Consider the following 20,700-nt stretch of genomic DNA (forward strand, 5'->3'; position numbering starts at 1 on the left):
AGACTTTGCAAGGTGATTTGCTTCTCTTGTCCTGCTTTTTTTCCCCCCTTTTGGTTGCTCGCTGCCCGGGTACTTGCTGGCTTGTTTGGCTGGTTGCTTGCTGGATGACTTTTTTGTTTTAATACATTCAATGTGTTGCTCACTTGTGAGGTTATATGATGGTGACTTCACTCTCTTTCCGATGGCCCTCTCCCTTTGCGGCACTGAGATCAAGTCAGTGAATGTGACCGATCTCACAGACTGAACAGAAAGAAAATAACAAAAAGAGCCTATGTTATTGCAAGAAATATGATAATTATTTGGTGTACATTTTATATGATTAGGGTCTAAACTGTGTATGTGTGTGTGTGTGTGTGTGTGTGTGTGTGTGTGTGTGTGTGTGTGCGTGCATGAATGTGCATGTGTATGTTTGCTTAAGCATGCATGTGTAACATGTCATGTAGCCTAAGTTTGAAAGTAGTATAAAATATCACTTACTGTGGAGGTGGAAGGTCCCTCATCCTGGGAGTGGGATTCTTCCTGTGGTGTGAACTGATTGAAGAGGTCATTATCTTCCTCTGGTACTTCCTCCAACACAACCTCTTCAAACACCACCTTCTCATCATCTGGGAAAAAGTACAGTGGTTCCACAGGTAGCAGGGGTGTCAGGGAAGCAGAGGACTGAGGTCTGGCTGGCGGATCGGCAGGCGACTGAGGTCTGGATGGCGGGTGGGAGGGTACACTCACTGTAATTCCTTTCTTCACCTCCCTGTATTCATCTAAGGCCCCTTTCATCCTCTCCTCTTTCCACAGATTGTAGTTGTTTGGCCTTCCTTTTCGTCCATGAGTGTTGGTGTCATCTTTACAAGTGAGGCTGGATTCAAACTCGAACTGGCACCCTGCTGGGCATCCTGAGATAGAAACAAACAATAGGAGAAAGATTAGCATAGGCAAAAGATTTCAGGCAAAAGATCATGCACACTTTTTACTATTTCATCACGTATAACTGGAGTAAAATGTTATGGAATGCGTTATTTGAATGTTTGGCTAAAAAAAAGTATTTAATCTAGATTTAAATGAGTATGAGCCTCGAATATTAGGAAGGCTATTCCAGAGTGGACTTTGATATCTACTATCAATAGTCCAGGGTTTTGTGACCTTATTTTGGTTATTTTGGCAATCTGATATTTTCTAGATCCCTTAGTAATTATTTGTCCTCATTATTCAGAGAACAGACACAGTCTCTAAGGAATGTATGGCAGAGTATAATGTAAGGCGGAGGAACATAGGCCATAACTGTAATTTACACTAGCGTTTTTTAATGTTTTAAGATTTTTAATGTTTTTAACAGAAGTTTTTCTGCTCACCAATGCTGCATTCAAAATAAAGTAAAAACTCTGGATGCAGCAGCAGTGGGTGAAACAAAGAGAGATCACAGTGGTCCATCTAAATCCATTCAAATAACTATGTTTGGAAACCTTAAAATTGATGCAAACTACACACATCCATTTCATAATTATTCACAGAAATAAGTATTCTCAGTGACAGCTTTTTGTAGTGTAACATTTTACACAAATTCAGCTGTTAATGTACAAATTAATGAATAGTTCAATCTTTTTCCATCATGTTTGGTCTCTATTTGTTTGGAATATTGCCAAAGGTATTCTGGTGGTGATTTGGGAAGTGAGAAATGCGTTGGTAAACTTTAAAGACACTTTGAACACTTCCGTCTTTGTGCTTTATGCAAATGATTTCCACAGGGGAAAGAAAGATGGGCCACGTCCCCACTGATGCCGGCAGCCAATCACAGCACTCGAATGGAGAAGCGCCAAATTTCAATCTCCTCCTCATCGGAAAGGGATAAAGATACCCTTTCAACAGACACTCTGTTCTGATACCCAGCCCGCAAGGGTGAGACTGTAACAGATACAACCATGTTCTGAGCCTGCAGCCCATTACAGGAAAGGCAGCAACAGACACAAGTTCTTAGTTTCCCATCATAGCAGATACACCGTACCGTTCTGAACCTCTGGTTCGTCCATAAAGACAACAACCAATCCCATGATCTGAGTCTACAGAGGCAGCAACAGATACAACCACGGTCTGAGCCTCCAGTCTGTGAGGAAAGAGACATTAACAACCACTACGTTCAGAGTTCGAGACAGTAATGACTACAGCACATCCCGAGTCTCCATGTCAGAGATATAAAAGCGCATTGAGCAAGTTCTGAGTGTCTGGCCCAAAGAGGCAGAAGACACATTTAACTTTTGCAACAAGCTTAAGGTCAGGAGAGCAAATCTTCACTTCAAGATTCCTTCGTCTGCGTGTTCCAGATTGTTAAGGACCTTCTGCACCTACACCAGGGCCTCATCTGCGTGTTCCAGATTTTAGGACCCTTTGGTGCTCCAGGAGATCAGCATCCCACAGAGCTTCGTGTTTAAGACTGTTGAAACAGATTCTGGCTCCTCTCCCCACTGCATCGTCACCCAGCACAACCAGTGAAAGACGTCACCGTCATCGGACTCAACCAAGTGGAACGTAAATATCACTTAACCAAACCTCTTTCCAGAGACCATGGCATTGTTGTATATTATGAGTAAATGATTTTCGAATTTAATATAACTGATGCTAGTTAATATAAATAATCTTTCGGTTATTTGTTTGATGCATAATAAATTCTTCACCCTATCATTCAAGGCATTCATTTAGTAGTTGTGTTAGTTGTTATTGTTTATCTTTTTTGTTAATAAAATATATTTTATTACACCTGTGTCTTCCTTGTGCTGATAATACAGAAGAGGCTCTACAAGTTAGCAATCTTTCAGATAAATCTGACCAACTCCCTTCACTATACATTAACTTTAAATCATCAGAAGTGGAAAACGATGGTCAAAAACGTAGGTTTACACACAAACTGACCACCAACCGCAACTTTCAGATGTCATATTTCTTTTTCTAGCTCACCGAATGGAACACGCAGGATTGTGGGATATCAAAGGCAGCAAAGAATACATCTGTGCTGTCTTTAAAACTCGATCAGATGAAGGTATCTCATTGGACAGGAAGTGAAGCTAACATTGGATTCGGATGTGCCTTAATGTCTTCCTGCCTTGGAATGTGTCCTCCGGAGGCAGTGTTTAAGTTTTCGTATGCAGCCCTTGATTGGTGCCCCGAAATAAGGAAGGGAGGAAGTGGTCATCTGATGTACTCATAACCACACCTTAAGTAATGCTTGATCCAAAAATCACAACATCAGCGGTGACTTGAATCACTACATAATTGACCATATGCATGGTTACTTCTGGGTTTTCATTAATCCAGCTTCAGCATTTCCAGTTAACTCTTAGCTGTCATTCTGTACTTGCTGTACATTGACACAAAACCATCAATGGTTGAGTTTTAATGCAGTTATCACAGTTTTATGTAGTTATCACACTTGCTGCTTTGCCAATGAACCAGTTTTATTGATTGCAATAAAGACGATGCTAATGGGAAAGTTTGAATAAGAAACATGGTGTCTTGGAATAACTAATTGAACAAGTGTGCACACCTCTGAACTAATACTTAGTTGAAGCACCCTTTGATTATATATTATTATATATTCAGTTCTGGGCTCTGGCTGGGACATTTCACATGCTGTGTTTTCCCAAGAATCTGCACAATTACAAATGTGATATTGATTTTATACACCAACAGTTCAATACACAAGAAGTGAATTTTTACAAGAAATAAGTTTTACATTTTAGACACAATATCGTCAATATTGTCTTTGCTCAATTTCGGCAACAAAAATAGTTCTACCAAAGCCACAGCAGAGGCAAGCAACACAGAGCAGTATTTCATTAGTGAATGAATTCGTGTTTTTTAATGATTCAGGTGAGTCAATGATTCAATGACCCATTCCTGTCCCAAACGGCACCCTAAACACTTGTGGTCTTCCTATCTGCACTTTCGTGACGTAACGGCACTTTGACTGTTAAGGAGAAGTCTGCTGTGGAGCTTGCTTCAGTGTATGTCGAGGGTGCATATTGACTGCAAAGGGGGTGCTCATTAGCACCCTTCTGAAACCTAAAATGAAAATTACCCCAAGCTTTACTCACCCTCAAGCCATCCTAGGTGTTGAGGAAGAGCGGGGCACAACCTAACGCTTTTTAACTCTCAGTTTGTGTAAATCTGCTTAGGGTTCAGATTATTTTCTTTTGTTCCACATTAATTTCACACATGTCTGGTACAAATATGTGGCTTTGTTTCATTAATACCCCAATTAATACCCCTTTTTTACCCCGAAAAAAGGGAAGTGAAATGTGACAATGTGCCCCATAGGTGGGGTACATTGTAACATGTTTTGGGGCACGTTGTAACATGACCATATGACAACTAAAAATTTTATCTGATTTAATAAAAAAATATACAAGACAAACTAAAATATTTTGTCAATAAAAGACAATAATAATTTTTTTCATATAAATAATAGCAATTTTTTTATAAATTCAAATTGAAATAATTTTGAGGTTTGACAATGAACACTCTGCAAGTATGAGTATGAGCTGAAGAAAGTGTCTCCATCCACTTCCATCTATCATAAACGTATTCCACGGGGCTCCAGGGGGTTAATAAAGGCCTTCTGAAGTGAATCGTTGCATTTGTGTAAAAAAATATCCTTATTTAACAAGTAAAATGTCTAGCTTCCGCTTCAGTTTTAGTGAAAGTACAGAAAAACATAATTGTTGTAAATCATAGTTGTATTACAAGTAAAACAGTAAATTACTGCTTCTAACAATTTTTTTTGTCATGTTCAATTTAATATCATGTGCAATCATAAGCAGACACTAAAAAAATAAATTCAAACTTATGAACAGCTAGTGCGACTCTAAACCTACTCCTCTCTTTGAGTCATTTTGACACAAAATTGTTTTATTTTTAATATTGAGACACAATCCAGAACACACACACACACACACACACACACACCACTCACACATAGAAATACATAATAAAATGAATTACATTTTTTCATTTTTTACAAAATATTGTTTTTTTGTTTTTGTTTTTTTTGTTTTTTTTTTCTAGATATATATCTGAACGCATAAAAGCAAATTCAAGTTTCAGTTTGGACTTTTGTTCCCCTATTCCAGTTTATTTTATGTAGGCCTAGAAAAACTACAGGCCCCTCTGGTGGCAGTTATCATAAAATGCAGATTAATGTAGTTTTTTCCACAAGAGGTCAGCAGTGTCACTCAATGACTGAATGCATTATTTTTTAAAGAGGCTTTGACTAGAATTGGACTGGAATGAGGTCTTTTTTTGTGAAACAATGTACAAAAATATGCTTATTTTGAAATGTAAATAATAAAATTTAAGAATTTAGAGGTAAATAAAAATCACCAAAAAATATTTAAAAATGTAAAGATAATATTTTATCATAATAGACTGATAATAATTTTATAAATGTCATTTTTAGGCTTCAGGTCATTTTGAACCATGAGGAGATGATTTGTTTTTCCCTGGGGAGAAGAAGAGTAATAATTGTAATTTGTTGATTATTTCATTATTTTGATTATTGATACACTATAAGAGCAAAACAAACTCGCGGTGGTGATGACGTCAGCAGCCCGAGCTCATGCAGAATGCAGATCCTAAGAAACTTTACAATTTTATATTTTTAATATCATCATTGTTATTTTTACTGTTACAGAAGGGAATTGGAATATTAGGATTATGACTATAAGGTAGTTACACACCTGATGTCTATGCTGGATGTATCACTTTCTTTTAATCAGTAGGCCAATGGTGTTTAAACTTTAGCAACCAATTGTAAAGACCTTTTGGCATGACTTACCGAGACCTGCAGCCAGAGACCCACATTTTAAAAGTAAAAAAGACAAAGGAATGCATAGAAAAAATAAATATCCTAGCCTGGAAAACTCGCACATATATCTATATAGTGAATTTATTTATTTATTTTGATAGCTATAGTAGGCTATACATGACAGTTAAAAAGTTTATGTAAGGTAAGTTTATGGTGTGGGAGTGTCATTAGTTGTTACGGGTGAGAAAGGTTGGATGGAGCAGCTAAATCTTGATCTTCCGGGGAATCACCCGTTTTAAAATAAAACACCAAACAGAGGAGAGTCTGTTAGCAAAAACATCTCATCGCTGAATCAACATCGGCTTGTCTTTTCAGAGATGGCAAGAACTAAGAAATTTGAAATGTTGTAGACAATGTCAGAGATGACATTTTTATTATCCACCAGGTGAGTAAGGTATTTTATTGAACAGATAAAGTGCCATATGCAGCTCTCTAAGTTAATTTAAAAGCAATATCTATTGTGAGGGGTCATATTCATCCGCACAGTAACCCAGAGCTGAAGCACAACCATAACAACATTCTTCCTCAAAATGCATGTAGTTTTGTTTTTTAACCACTAGATCGGGCCATTTATAATGTTACAAAAGATTTCTACTTCAAATAAATGCTTTTCTTTTGAACTTTCATCAAAGAATCCTGGAAAATATATCATTGTTTCCACAAAAATATGAAGAAACACAAATGTTTTCAACATGGATAATAATCAGAAATGTCTTTCGAGCATCAAATCATGAAATTAGGGACATTCTAAAAATGCTTAACATGGCTTAATGTACTAAGACAGTGATATTAACAGACCAAAGTCAGTAAACATCATACTAATAAAGCATACTATGTACAGCAATGCCGATAAGCCCAGAATATGAACACAATTCGTTTAATTACACATTGTGTTTTCCTCCCATAGAAAACTGTTATATGTAGCCTATAGTGATATTAAAAGATCAAATTCTGCACAAACCATTTCTGTATACTATGCTTTATTAGTATAGTGTTTACTAAGTTTGGTCTTTTAATGTCACTGTCATTAAGCCACATTAAGTGTTTTCTTACATATGGGCTTATCTACTTTTCTGTACATAGTATGCTCATATGGTGTTTAGTAAGTTTGGTTTGTTAATAACACTGTCTTAGTAAATTAAGCCATGTTAAGCTTTTTCACGTTAAGCGTTTTAGAATGTCCCGGAAATTGGAATGATTTCTAAAGGATCATGTGACATTGAAGATGATGCTGAAAATTCAGCTTTGATCACAGGAATATATTACATTTTAAAATATATTACAATAGAAAAGAGTTATTTAAAATTGCAATAATATTTCACAATATTACTAGCAAAAAAACCCAAAAAAAAACAATATAATTTCTTATTTTTCACTTTGATTTCAGGATGAAAATCTTTTGCGAGAATTATCAGTTTCAGAATATCCCCTCAATTTAGCCATATATTTAATATAATACAGAATTTATATGTATTATATAAGAGAGAGCACAAAAAAGCTCATCATTTGCATAGATAAACTTGTATAGTGTGAAGAAGCAGCAGCTGTATCCTGTGTGTGTGGAAGAAAATCTTCACGGCTCATTGCAAACTCAGAAACTTCAGCACCATCTGATAAACTTCAGTGACATGCGACCACACAATAGTGAAATAATCACACTTGCAGCACAATCATAATCAAGTCTTCGATTTTTATTTGTCCAAAGTTCGTGGAAGGATGTGACCCCAAAATCATTAAAACACTTCAGTTCATAACTTGCTCAAAAGGTTTTATTTGAAATGTTTCATTCAAGAAACGTGAGTACCCTACCCTGCACAAAGCTGAATTATTTACAAGCACTGAATCAAATAAGCCCTGGTAAAACTAGAAGTGTGGCCTGAAACTCACATTTGCATTTGTGTTGGTAGGAGAGTCTCAGAATAGAGTCTCCAGTGACCATGATCAAACCCCAAGAGGTTTGTGTACAAGAAATAAAGATTTACAACTGAAACCACTGTAACTGTTCAAAACTTTAACAACAATTTTACAGATTAAGGCTTTTGATTTATGTTTTTGACTTCAGCTTTATTCAAGTGTTACAGCAAGCACAAATGAGTGCAATATTGTCATCCTCTACATAGCAGAACTCTTTGTGTTGGTTTTGTCTATAGTATTAGAAAAGCAGATTTATCTCTTTTTACATGCACCTGTTAATTGTGTCTTTCTTTCTTCAGTCGAAAAGAAATTAAGGTTTTTGATAAAAACATTCCAGGATTTTTCTCCATAGTGGACTTCAATGGCCTCCAAATGGTTGAAGGTCAAAATTACAGTTTTAGTACAGCTTCAAAGCATTCTACACGATCCCAGATGAAGGAATAAGGGTCTTATCTAGAGAAACCATCACTTCATTTTCTAAAAAAAAAAAAAAAATTGTATACATTTTTAGCATAAATGCTCATCTTGAACTAGCTCTTTTCTTCATCTCTACAGACACTGCTAAGTGTATTACTGCCCTCCACAGGTCAAAGTTTGAACTAATTGTTATATACTTGCACTAGCATATTGTATATGACAATTTAGTTCAAACTTTGACCTGAAGGAGGGCAGTAATACACTTAGCAGTGTCTACACTGCTGGAATTCTAATAGAGAAGAAGAAGAATTTCCTTTAAGTTGTTGTTAAAGATGAAGAATATTGTTATGGAATGAGTAATAATCGTAGTTCTTAAAAGTGGCCAGTATAATTACTCAGTTCTCAAATATTTGGATTTAAATTCAACAAAAATATTAAGTATATCTTAAAGAAATATTCAAATACTAAATGAAATATGAGATAATATTAATAGTACATGTAAATTTTAGACAAAAGTAGCTGTTATATTTCTAGCCATTTATTTTGGTAAGTCCAACTCAAATAATCACTAAAGTGATATTGAGAGATTTTATTAAGGCAATATGTGTGAGTGTGATTGTTGCCCATAAAGAGAACATTCAGTATAATCATTTGCAATTAATGTTCTGTGTTTTGTATGTCTTTGTATGTTCCCAACACTGCTGAATTGTACTTAAGTGAATTATTGCTTTGAAATTTGACTTTGCTGCTCTAATCACCATGAACATTTACATATTTAACATCACTTTACATTGGCAGCACATGCTTCAGTGTTTTTAAAGAGTGCTTTGAAAGAGTTTAACACAGATCAATATCTTCATCACAAAACAACAATGACTTTCATCATTATTTTTATCTCGATGCTTGCAAGTATTTTATCAGGGTTTGTATAATCAGACTAGATCTTTATTGCATAAGCTAACATGTCATAATTTGGTATCTCATGGTATATCTTGACTCTTTTAGAGTGCAAAGGACAGGTCACCATCACTCAGACACCGTCAATAACAGCAGCCCAACCAGGACAAGAAGTAAGAATAAACTGCAAAGCCAACAGGCCGGTTCATCTTAATGACCACATCGCTTGGTACTTCAGGGGATTTGGAGAAGCTCCTATAAGCTAAGTCATTTACCAGTGCCACAAATCGTTTCACTGGAGCTCCATCTAGATTCACAGGAAGTGGACATGGAGCAGACTTCACTCTGACCATCAGTGGAGTCCAGCCTGAAGACGCAGGACATTACTTCTGTCAGAGCGACCACACTGGTGCAATAATCACACAGTGATAAAGAGCCGTACAAAAACCTCCGTCACACTGCACTGATACAGCTGAGAAACACTGCAGCTGCTCATCCTGTACATCACACACATGCCACAAAACTAGACACATTCACCTACCTGAAAAAAGGAACCATTCAGACAACTTCAAATGCAACAGGAAGTAATTATGAAATTACACATAAAGATGTACTTAGCTCTGACTTAAGTGGGTCAAAAAAGCACTCTTAACCAGTTAATCTTGCACATGTAAATGGGTTACAAACCAGGGATACGTTGGTATTATTTATAGTATTTAATATTTTAAATTAGCTTTTATTTTCACATTTTAATTTTTATTATAAATTATATACATTTTTAATTTTAGTTTAAAGTTTAGTAATTTATATTATGTACATTTTTTAAAAAAATATTTTAAAATATTTCTATGCAACTTTATTTTTATTTCAGTTTTATTAATTTTAATAATTCAACTGCTTATTTAAGTTATAGTTGTCAATTAAGGCAACATGCCTAATTTTCATGTAAGCAACTAATATTTATTTTTTATTTGATCTTTATTTCAGTTATGAACCTTTTTTTGGACCCATTTTATATAATTAAGTGTCTTTAACTATCACTCTCTTTTTCCCACAAATCATACAAAAGGAAACAAAGACAGGCACAGTATTATTTATTTTATTTCAGTTATAACAGAAAATCATAGCATGCTCTTGTGTGAATGAGATCAGAGAAGCAGAAGTGAGACATGATCAGTCAGAAGGATGAAGCAGAAGGCAGAGGAGAGACTGAGCGGATCTACTCTGAACACTGATCTCTCTTCAGTTGTGCAGTGACCGCAGGCTGGCCGCTCCGTGTGGCCTCACAGCTCACTGACACGCTCTTCATCCACTCCTGCTCAGAGAGAGTCAGGCTGCTGCTCCAGCTGTACAGAGCGTCCTTCTCCAGGAGCCCAGCGCTGCTCTCCTGAGACCTGCTGCTCCCGTCCACCTTCCAGCTCAGGCTCCAGTCTGACGGGAAGCCCTCGCTGGCCACACACAGCAGCGTCGCTGTGTTCACAGAGGAGATCTCTGCACTGGACGGGGGCAGGATGATCACTTTAGGAGGAGTGTTGCCTGAGAGAAGAAGAGCAGTGGGACGACAAACAACTCTCTTAACAAACATCTTAACACATTTTATTAGAGATGAATGTGACAGACAACATTCTTATCATCACTTTAAATAGACTTTAAAGTAATATAATAAAAGGCAACTTAAGTGCACTTAAAGGGAGCACACTTTCATGAATGTGTTTCTTAACACACTTAAAGGTGCCCAAGAACGTTTTTCACAAGATGTAATATAAGTCTAAGGTGTCTCCTGAATGTGTCTGTGAAGTTTCAGCTCAAAATACCCCATAGATTTTTTTAAATTAATTTTTTTAACTGCCTATTTTGGGGCATCATTAACTATGCACTGATTTTCACTCGGCGCCGCCCTTTAAGACGCGAGCTTCCTGCCACACGAGCTGTCGACTATATTACAGCGCATTTACAAAGTTCACACAGCTAATATAACCCTCAAATGGATCTTTACAAGATGTTCGTCATGCATGCTTCAAATTATGTGAGTAAAGTATTTATTTGGATGTTAAAAGTTTTATTCTGAGTGAATTTGAGGCTGTCCTCCGTGGCTAACGGCTAATGCTACACTGTTGGAGAGATTTATAAAGAATGAAGTTGTGTTTATGCATTTACAGACTGCAAGTGTTTAAAAAATGAAAATAGCGACGGCTCTTGTCTCCGTGAATACAGTAAGAAACGATGGTAACTTTAACCTCATTTAACAGTACATTAGCAACTGCTAACGAAACTTTTAGAAAGACAATTCACAAATTTAAATAGCTACAAAGTATTATTGCTATGCCATTTTTCGCTGTTGTTCTTGCTTATAAAAGCTGTGTGGCCACTTAACTGGCTGTGCACTTTTATAATGTTAAAGAGAGCACACTTTCATGACTGTGTTTCTTAACACACTTAAGTATACGCTTTTAAAAAGTGCACTTTGTAATAATGTCAAATTAAAAGATTTTATCATTATGTTTTAATAATATTTTGATGTAAAGTACTTATAGAATAGAATAACTGTAGTGTGTTATTCGATATTACATTACAAGTTAATATATTTTAAATGTACAAAAAATACATCTTTACAAAATTAATCTTTACAAAAGGATATTTAAATAACATGATGGGCACATTTCAATAGAAATTACATTAAAGTATCTTTTTGCTTAAAAAAAAAAAAAGAATGCTTGTCAGTAAATTCAGCAGAAACTTCAACCATAAATGTATATCAAAGACAATAGAAGTAATTATGGAATTATGAAGATGTATAAAAGTTATATACTTTTTAAATAACATGCAATTAAGTGTCTGAAAACATTACATTTAGTTACATCACAAGTATATTCTGTTAAAGTATATTATTTTTGTAATAAGAACTTCTAAAATATCCTGCCTTTTTTTTTTCAAAGGATAAAATATTTCATACATTTTAAATAAAAAGTTTAAATAAATTATATACAATGTATTACAAGACCTGATTTTCAAAACAACTAATGAATTCACGAGTTCACACTTACAAATAAGTCAGGTAAATAAATTGGTAAACGTATTTGGCGTGCTGTCCGGGGAGAGGGCTCCGAGCTCGGTAATCGGCCCGAACACAGAGTACCCCCCCCCCCTTTTAGATTATATGAAGTAACCCAGAGAGTGTGAGGAGACGGGGTGGTGGAGGGATTCTGGAAACTGTCGAGGATCTTTGGGTGAGTTTTGACTGTGATTATATACAGGCCTGAACTCATGCTGATTGGGTAGATACGTTGATTACAGATTGTTGACAGCTGGTTGAGATGACGTAATCATTAAGATGACGTAATGATTGGGTAGGTTATTTGACTTGTTCCTCCTGAACTACGTTAATGAAACATAATTTCACGAGTTCACACTTACAAATAAGTCAGGTAAATAAATTGGTAAACGTATTTGGCGTGCTGTCCGGGGAGAGGGCTCCGAGCTCGGTAATCGGCCCGAACACAGAGTACCCCCCAAAAAGCGAGAGTTAACTACGGACAGCAGCCGAAAACTGAAACTGTGACCCCCCCCCAAAAAAAAAAATAGAAATAAGGCTGATGTTTGCAAGGAGAAAGCTGTCTGCGTGATCGAGAAGGTTCTATCTGACGGGAGTTCAATACTCACTGCGATCGGACGGTTAACCCCTGCTGATGGTGGGTGGACGTTTAGAAATTTTAGATTGGGGCTCTTGCGGCATCCGACGGGAGTTCAATACTCACTGCGATCGGACGGTTAACCCCTGCTGATGGTGGGTGGACGTTTAGAAATTTTGGATTGGGGCTCTTGCAGCATCCGACGGGAGTTCAATACTCACTGCGATCGGACGGTTAACCCCTGCTGACGGTGGGTGGACGTTTAGAAATTTTAGATTGGGGCTCTTGCGGCATCCGACGGGAGTTCAATACTCACTGCGATCGGACGGTTAACCCCTGCTGATGGTGGGTGGACGTTTAGAAATTTTAGATTGGGGCTCTTGCGGCATCCGACGGGAGTTCAATACTCACTGCGATCGGACGGTTAACCCCTGCTGATGGTGGGTGGACGTTTAGAAATTTTAGATTGGGGCTCTTGCGGCATCCGACGGGAGTTCAATACTCACTGCGATCGGACGGTTAACCCCTGCTGATGGTGGGTGGACGTTTAGAAATTTTTAGATTGGGGCTCTTGCAGCATCCGACGGGAGTTCAATACTCACTGCGATCGGACGGTTAACCCCTGCTGATGGTGGGTGGACGTTTAGAAATTTTAGATTGGGGCTCTTGCGGCATCCGACGGGAGTTCAATACTCACTGCGATCGGATGGGTAAGCCCCACGAGAAGGTTTTAGCGAGTTGGTTTAACTGATGAGGGTTTGGTGTGCTTTTTTGATGTGGAAGCGGTTAGATCTGATGTAGCTTTTGAAGGCTTCGGATGACCAACGACCGAGAGCTTGGATCTGTTGCTGGGAGAGACCTTTTTGGGCAGCTGTGGTCGCCGCTCCTATGCGAAAAGAGTGGCTTGAAAAGTGTTCCGCTGGGATGCCAGATTGGATCAAGATCAATTTGAGATGTTTTTGAAACCAAAAACGTGTGACTGGGTGGTTTGAATCATCTGTAAAGAGTGGATCTGAAGGGGATTTGGTTTGTGAATTCTTGAAATGGAGGTAGGACTGGAGAGTTTGGTATGGTTGTATAGGTGATTGGAGGTTGAAGATGTAAATGAAATGGCCTTTTTTGGTCTGGTCAGTTTTACTCTGTTTGATAAAGTAGGAGAAGGTTTCATTGTCTAACAAGCATAGATCTGAAATGGTGGGGTGGATTTTAGGATTAAAATTGGAGGTAATGGCGAGTTCAGAGCATCTGAGGAAACCGAAAAAAGCCAAAATGAACATGGCATCCAAAGTGCGAGCGGTGTTAATAGAATGGTATCCTAGACGGAGAGTACGGATACATCTGGTGAGTAAGTCTAATGTTAGAGGTTGTCTAACATCTGGGCGGGTAGGATGGGTTTTTTGGATGCCTTTAATAAGCAGTGATGTCTGCGAGTTTGTTATTTCACAGGAGGGTGAGCCGAAAATTAATTTGTGAAAAAACTGGATTCCACTTAAATAGCCTTTAATGGAACCAACCTGGAGGCTCTTGGCTGTGTTGAGGTAAGAGATGAAAGACGTAATGGTGAGCAGAGAGAAATCTGGGAACGGCAAGTTAAAAATTAGATGAAAAGTTTTAAAACATCTCCAAGCTGTTAAATATGATTGGAGGGTTCGTGGGGAAAAAGCTTCAAAGATCGAATTGAGAGAAGCGTCAAGCAGTGGTCTCATAGAGTGGTTTATGGGAAGATTAATTCTGAATAGTGAGGTACTGGCGTCGGGTTGGGGTCCGCTTCTGGAGCCAGCTGTCTGAATTTCTGGAAAGCAAAGCGTGAGAGAGAGTCAGCAATTTCATTTTTTGACCCGGGTACGTGCTTAGCTGTTATGATAAATTGATCGCAAGCTGCTATCCAAATAAGGCGTCTTAGGAGTGGCATCATAGCTGGTGCATGCGAGCGGGTTTTATTAATGCAATGCACCGTTGCTTCATTGTCGCAGTAGACGATTATGTTGTTTGTGGACCATTCTTTCCCCCATAGAAAAGCTGCGACGACGAGAGGATAAAGTTCAAACAACGCTGAAGAGGCTGGGAAATGCGTCGCATCTAAGAGCTGAGGTGGCCAAGTAGATGCGAACCAACGGCCTTGATAAAATCCCCCAAAGCCAATGGAGGGAGCTGCGTCGGTGTAGAGCTGAATATCGATTGGAAGGGACACCAACGTATTATAGAAAAAAGATAATCCGTTCCACTGTTTAAGGAAGGTTATCCATAATTTTAGTTCGTCACGGCATGGATTAGTTAGGGAGATTTGGTCTTCTAACGCAGCGACGGAGGATGCGAGAGAGAGAAGATGCGAGATGAAAGGGCGGCCTTGCGGGATTATACGCATAGCGAAGTTTAGGTGGCCGAGCAGAGACAGAAGTTCGCGCTTTGAGCAACTTGGGCTGTCTAGCAACGTGGAAGAGACCAGAATTATTCTGTCGATTTTCTCTTTCGGTAGAGAGGCCTGGAATTTGACGGTGTCCAGACTGATGCCCAGGAATTCGATGGACGTGGCTGGGCCACTGGTTTTGTCCTGGGCGATCGGAACTCCCAGCTCGGAAAAAACCTTTTGGACTGTAGTGAGATGCGCTGCTGGGATGGCATCAGGAGGCGAAATTATTAAGAAGTCGTCGAGCAGGTGAATAAGGTAAGGAATTGCGTAGTTGTTGGAAAGAATCCAGCAAATTGCTTCTGACAGCATGTCAAAAATCTTGGGGCTGCTTTTGCAGCCGAAGGTTAGGCGGACGGCGAAGTAATATTTTTCATGCCAACGGACGCCAAATAAATGCCAGGAGTCTGGGTGGATGGGCATCACTTTAAATGCTGAAGTAATGTCGACTTTGGCGAGCCAAGAACCACGACCGGCGTTTTTGATTAACAGTATTGCTTGGTCAATATCATGGTACTGAAGAGAAAATTCTTCGAGTGGAATGAGGCTGTTTATGCTTGGAGACGGAGAATTGTGCGGGGCTGAGAGGTCGATTATTAAACGTTTTTTACCGGAGAATTTCCTTGTAGCCACTCCAATAGGGCTGATGCGAAAGTGTTCGAAAGGAGGAATATCAAAAGGTCCGATCATGAAGCCAGAATTAACTTCCTTATTGATCAATTCGTCCACTGTGTCGGGTTCTGTAAGAGCAGATTGAAGATTATCACAAATCATATTTTGTGAGGGAATGCTTTCTAGACCTGGTTCAAAACCATGTTCGAGACCAGACAGCAAATATTTGGTAAATTCGGGATCGGGGTGCTGAGACAATTCAGATGACAGACGTAAAATATTCACAGGAGTCGACAAGTAATTTTTGGAATTTTTATTGGTAGATTTTTGTACAGGGCATACAGTGCGGGCGTGGGCGCCGCCGCAGTAATTGCAAATATGCAAAAAACGACAGCGATTTCTTAGGCAGCCGCCTGTATTGAAGTGGTTGCAGACCTGACGTCTGGAGGAAAAAGCTGCGCCTCTTCCGAATGAGTCGGAGTTTGTAGCTGGCCGTGGAACGTAACTCGTTGATTTCTCTTGGTTGGGGACTGGAATAGGAGGAATTGACGGATTTACTTGGGGACAAGTCATGGTGGAATGGGCGAGCGACCTACAGACTGCGCAGGAAATATTTCGAACGCCCAGGAAGATTTTATTGTGGAGATCAGTGTCCAGCGCGCCCCAGTAGGGGCACTGATTCCACTGAGCGATACGAACGGCGCATTTTGCTGAAAACAGCTTGTGGTAAGTGTAAAAATGAGATCCCCCATAGGATAACGCGAGCTCTGCCACTATCGCGAGATAGTCATTCAGCTCGCGTCTCCTATGGGGGAAAACAGCACAAATGATTTCGGTGAATCTACTGAATGCGATGCAAAATTCAGAAAATGAAAGGATTCGGGATGAGGAATTATTTGGATTTTTTAAAGTGACTGAAAAGTCACCACAATTAATCTGGCGATTAGAATCAGGTGGGGGAAGCAGGGAAAGGAGTGATGATAGATCGATGTCTGCACCTGATAGAATCTGCGCTCTGATATTGCCGGCGACAGGGGGCGGTTCCAAAGCGATGGCGTTTGGAGGAATGGGCATCGGTGTAGCTGTGAACAAAGAAAATTGTGATTTTGCTTGAGGGAGAATGTTTTGAGGGAGAAAATCCGGGGCCGACACTGAAAACGGAGGCAGCCTCGCGCTTGAGATGGCACCTGGACCTTGGGAAGCGACGGGGAAGGAGAGAGAAGGTTGAGGTAAAGAATAAAGCGGCTGGGCCTGTGCCGCTAACGGAGGCATCCTCACGCTAGGGGCTGCTGTAGGCCACAGCTGGGGAAAAGTGTTAGCGAGAGGGGAAGGAGAAGGAAAAGTTGTTCGGGCTTGCGATTCTTGCGGAGGCAACCTCACGTCAGGAGCCGCAGGCCACGAACGTTGAGGAGAATTCGAGACAGTGAGCAGTACAGGTTGAGCCTGCCCCGCTAGCGGAGGCAGCCTCACGCTAGGGGGAAGACAACCACTGGTAGAGGCGGGTAATTCCGTACGGGGGGCGGTGCTGGAGAAACCCGCGGAAAGAGGCTGAGTAGAAGGAGGAGGGTGCGGCGTAGCAGCGGCGGAATCTGGGGCTCGGCCCAGGCTCGCTGAAGGCCCGCTGCCCTTACCAGACGATCGGCGTTGAACTGGTCTTGCTGTAGAGGAAGACTGAGTTTGAGAGGTACGTGGTTTTTTACCTTTGCTGCTTGAAGTCGTTTTCTTAGAGGGAGAAAGGGGTTTAAAGGGAGCGCAAGTTGACTGCAGGCTTGAATATAATTTATATAACTCGGGTTTATTCATCCGTCTCGAGAAATGGACATCCGCGCTGATCAGAGCTTGCCTTAATCCCAGCACTGTCCATTTCTCGATTGCAGGAATGGTTGGTTGAGCCATAGAGTAGGAGGATGATGATGATGATGATGATGACGATGAGGAAGAAGGTGTGTGTCTCACCGGTGGAGGAGAGGGCTGGTCTAGCCGCCTTGGACTACGGATAGTGGAGCGGATAGGCTGACGGCCGCGCAATGGAGTCGGAGACTCAGCGACGGCACCTGGCGGCGCATGGCTGCTCCTTGGGATGGCGCGGTTCGGCGAAAGAGTCTGTGAATATAGAGACTCATCATCGGACGGGAAGAGTTCGATTTCCGACATTTTAGGCGAACCTATTCTGGAAACTGTCGAGGATCTTTGGGTGAGTTTTGACTGTGATTATATACAGGCCTGAACTCATGCTGATTGGGTAGATACGTTGATTACAGATTGTTGACAGCTGGTTGAGATGACGTAATCATTAAGATGACGTAATGATTGGGTAGGTTATTTGACTTGTTCCTCCTGAACTACGTTAATGAAACATAATTATTATCAAAGAGCCTAATTAAGTAACAACAGTTTTCGTATGTCGTATGGTGTAAACAATTTATTATGATTTTTCTAGTATTCACATTTTAAAAATGTTCTCTTTTCAGGCCATAAGATGAAAATTCAAAACTTTGTAGTTAAGACTTTTGTAGTATGTATCTGTATGACTCTCAGATAACATACATATCATTTTAAGATAGCAAATATATGTTTTTTTGTTCCACAAGACAAACTACAACATTACATTTATAATGTTAAAAATATATGACTACATATGACAAGACTGTACTACATTAAAATGATTTGATTATTTACTTACTGCCAACATCCAGTCTGCTGCCGCTGCCAAAAGTTCTTCACGGTGATACAAACTAATAGAGCAGATGTACAAAAACCTCCTGAACGCTTCAGTAGCTGCACTGTTCACTGCATCTCCAAAACAACATCTTACATTTGATTTGATATTGTGCTCAATTACAGTTCAATTAAAAAAAAATAAAAAAAAATACACATTTCATTTAAAAGAAAGGAACTTCAGTTGATTCACTGATGATCAACTACTGAATGTTCATTAGAAATCAGCAGCATATAGAAAACTATTGAGAAATATCTGATACTGATACAAAGCCTTAATAAGTGGAGAAATTTCATTTAATATCTTTTTAAACAGAATTTAAGTTGGGTTTTTTTTTTTGTTTTAATCAGTGTGACAGATTTTCTTCTGAAAGGAAGCAGCTTTGAATAAGTGCACCACCCCTCTGTTTCAGACGGACTGTCCTCCGGTCAGGACTATAAACAGCAGGTCTCGTCTGTTCTCACTCATTCTTATCAAAGATGACTGCAAACGCTCTGATCATCTGCTCTCTGCTGCTTTCTCTTGCTGGTGAGATTACTGTTGAATATTCAGAGCTTTTTAGAAGTGCTTTATAAATGTTGTAACACTCTTCTCATGTATCGTGTGTTTGACTGTAACACTGTCTGATGGTGTTGTGACAGCAGGTGGTTTTGCTGAGATCATTCTGACTCAGAGTCCATCCGTGAATCAAGTGTCCGTGGGAAACAGCGTCACTCTCAACTGCATGTCCAGCAGTTCTAGTTTTACATCCAGTTTAGCCTGGTATCACCGGAAACCTGGACAAACACCCAAACTCCTGTTCTCTAGTGTTGGTAGCAAAGCGTCTGGAGTTTCTGAGAGATTCACTGATGGGAGATCAGGAACAAACTTCATGCTCAATATTAGAAATGTCCAGCCTGAAGATGCAGGAGATTATTACTGTCAGCAGCATAATGAATATCCATTAACACAGTGATTCAGAGCCGTACAAAAACCCCTTGAGTGAAAGAGGAACTGCTGATTTAGACACACACTGCACACATATTTTACTATGATTGGAGCCAGTTTTTAAAACTCTGAACATAAAAGAAATCTGGGCCCTGATTCAAGCAATATTCTTAAGAATAAAATTCATCTTAACTGCTATTTTCTTGTTATAATTTTTAAATTAAGAATTTTTTTAAATATTTAGTATTTAAAAAAATAAAAAATAAATAAATACTTAAGAATGTTCTTATCTTTTTTATGACTCTTGAGACATCTGCATCTTTTGATAAGCTACAAAAAAAATAACCACTTGTAACTTGACAAGTCACATTAAAATGCAACACTCATTACTAAACTCTGATCCAGTTCCTGCAAAAATAGTTATCATGATAATTAGAGCAATCTGCAGGCTGCTCAAAACATGAGCCGAGGTGTTTTCAGCAAGATCTGCCATACAGTCAGAAAATCAGGACAGTCCATCCGTGAGCCAGCCTGATCTGCTGAGAACCGACTGCACCGCTGACTCTCTCCAGCTCTTCAGCTTCGCTTTGGGACCCTTCACCACCAGCTCAGCTCTGTGAAGCAGATTATCTGGCTATCCTGTTGAAAAAAACAGCATATGCTGGTTAGCCATGTTTTGAAGCATGGCAGCTGGTCATGACCTGGTTTAAGATGGTCAAGTGCTGGTCCTAAACTGGTCCAAGCAACTAGCTCTAGCTGAGGACCAGCTTAAGCTAGGTCATGACCAACTAAGGACCAACATAAACCAGATCAAACCAGCTGCCATGCTTCAAAACATACCTAACCAGTATATGCTGTTTTTTTCAACAGGATATACCTCTAGCCTCCAGGTCCATTTCTCCACCTTGGCCTGTCAGCCCTCCCTCAGCTCCACCATGTTCTGCCATCACTCAGGCTCCTCGTTCCTCCGTCCATGCCTTGTTGTCTCATCATCCTGGTTTCGCCATGGACTTCCAGACCACCAGCTGCACCTCAACCCTCTACTCCTTCGGCCCCACCAGGTTTCTTCTTCCTTCCAGCTCTGTCTTGTTCCTCCCTCTGGTGTCACCCTGTTCTTCCAGGCCTCCATCTCCACCTCGATCACTCAAGTCTGTAGCGTCACCTTGGACTGCCTGGCCTTTGATGTCACCTTGGTTGTCATCCTGCCGGTTTCAGTGGGGTTTCCGCTTCATCTTCAGTTGGTCAGCCCTCAGTCTTTGTCCAGGAATATTCTCAGGGCTCAATCTTGACTCTGCCCTCCTTCTCCTCCACCTTGGTGTTCCCCTCAGCA

The 20,700-nt window shown here is 39.7% G+C and overlaps 1 protein-coding gene and 2 gene segments (V, D, J or C); 1 reads left to right on the plus strand and 2 right to left on the minus strand.

Annotated features, from left to right (window-relative positions):
* Positions 1-10,167: 10,167 nt before the first annotated feature.
* Positions 10,168-11,059, minus strand: LOC125267821. The segment is given in 1 exon segment: positions 10,168-11,059. A coding segment is annotated over 1 exon segment (366 nt).
* On the plus strand, positions 11,052-19,568 carry LOC125267828. The segment is given in 3 exon segments: positions 11,052-11,102; positions 18,794-18,971; positions 19,088-19,568. Coding segments are annotated over 2 exon segments (360 nt in total).
* On the minus strand, positions 14,220-17,878 carry LOC125264930. Its single transcript, XM_048184766.1, has 4 exons — positions 16,912-17,878; positions 16,723-16,806; positions 16,160-16,254; positions 14,220-15,973 (listed from the first exon to the last, which is right to left on the minus strand). The coding sequence occupies exons 1-4, from the start codon at positions 17,876-17,878 to the stop codon at positions 14,420-14,422; spliced, it is 2,700 nt and encodes an 899-aa protein (XP_048040723.1). The 3' UTR covers positions 14,220-14,419.
* Positions 19,569-20,700: the final 1,132 nt, after the last annotated feature.

The sequence above is a fragment of the Megalobrama amblycephala genome, linkage group LG1 (assembly GCF_018812025.1).
Source record: "Megalobrama amblycephala isolate DHTTF-2021 linkage group LG1, ASM1881202v1, whole genome shotgun sequence".
Taxonomy (NCBI): domain Eukaryota; kingdom Metazoa; phylum Chordata; class Actinopteri; order Cypriniformes; family Xenocyprididae; genus Megalobrama; species Megalobrama amblycephala.

Coding starts and splice junctions, on each gene's coding strand:
- LOC125264930 (XM_048184766.1), bottom strand. CDS start 17,878: ATGTCGGAAATCGAACTCTTCCCGTCCGATGATGAGTCTCTATATTCA. Junction 16,807..16,911: donor CGTCGCTTCCCAAGGTCCAG/GTGCCATCTCAA, acceptor CTTTGTTCACAG/CTACACCGATGCCCATTCCT. Junction 16,255..16,722: donor CAGAGCGCAGATTCTATCAG/GTGCAGACATCG, acceptor CTCCTATTCCAG/TCCCCAACCAAGAGAAATCA.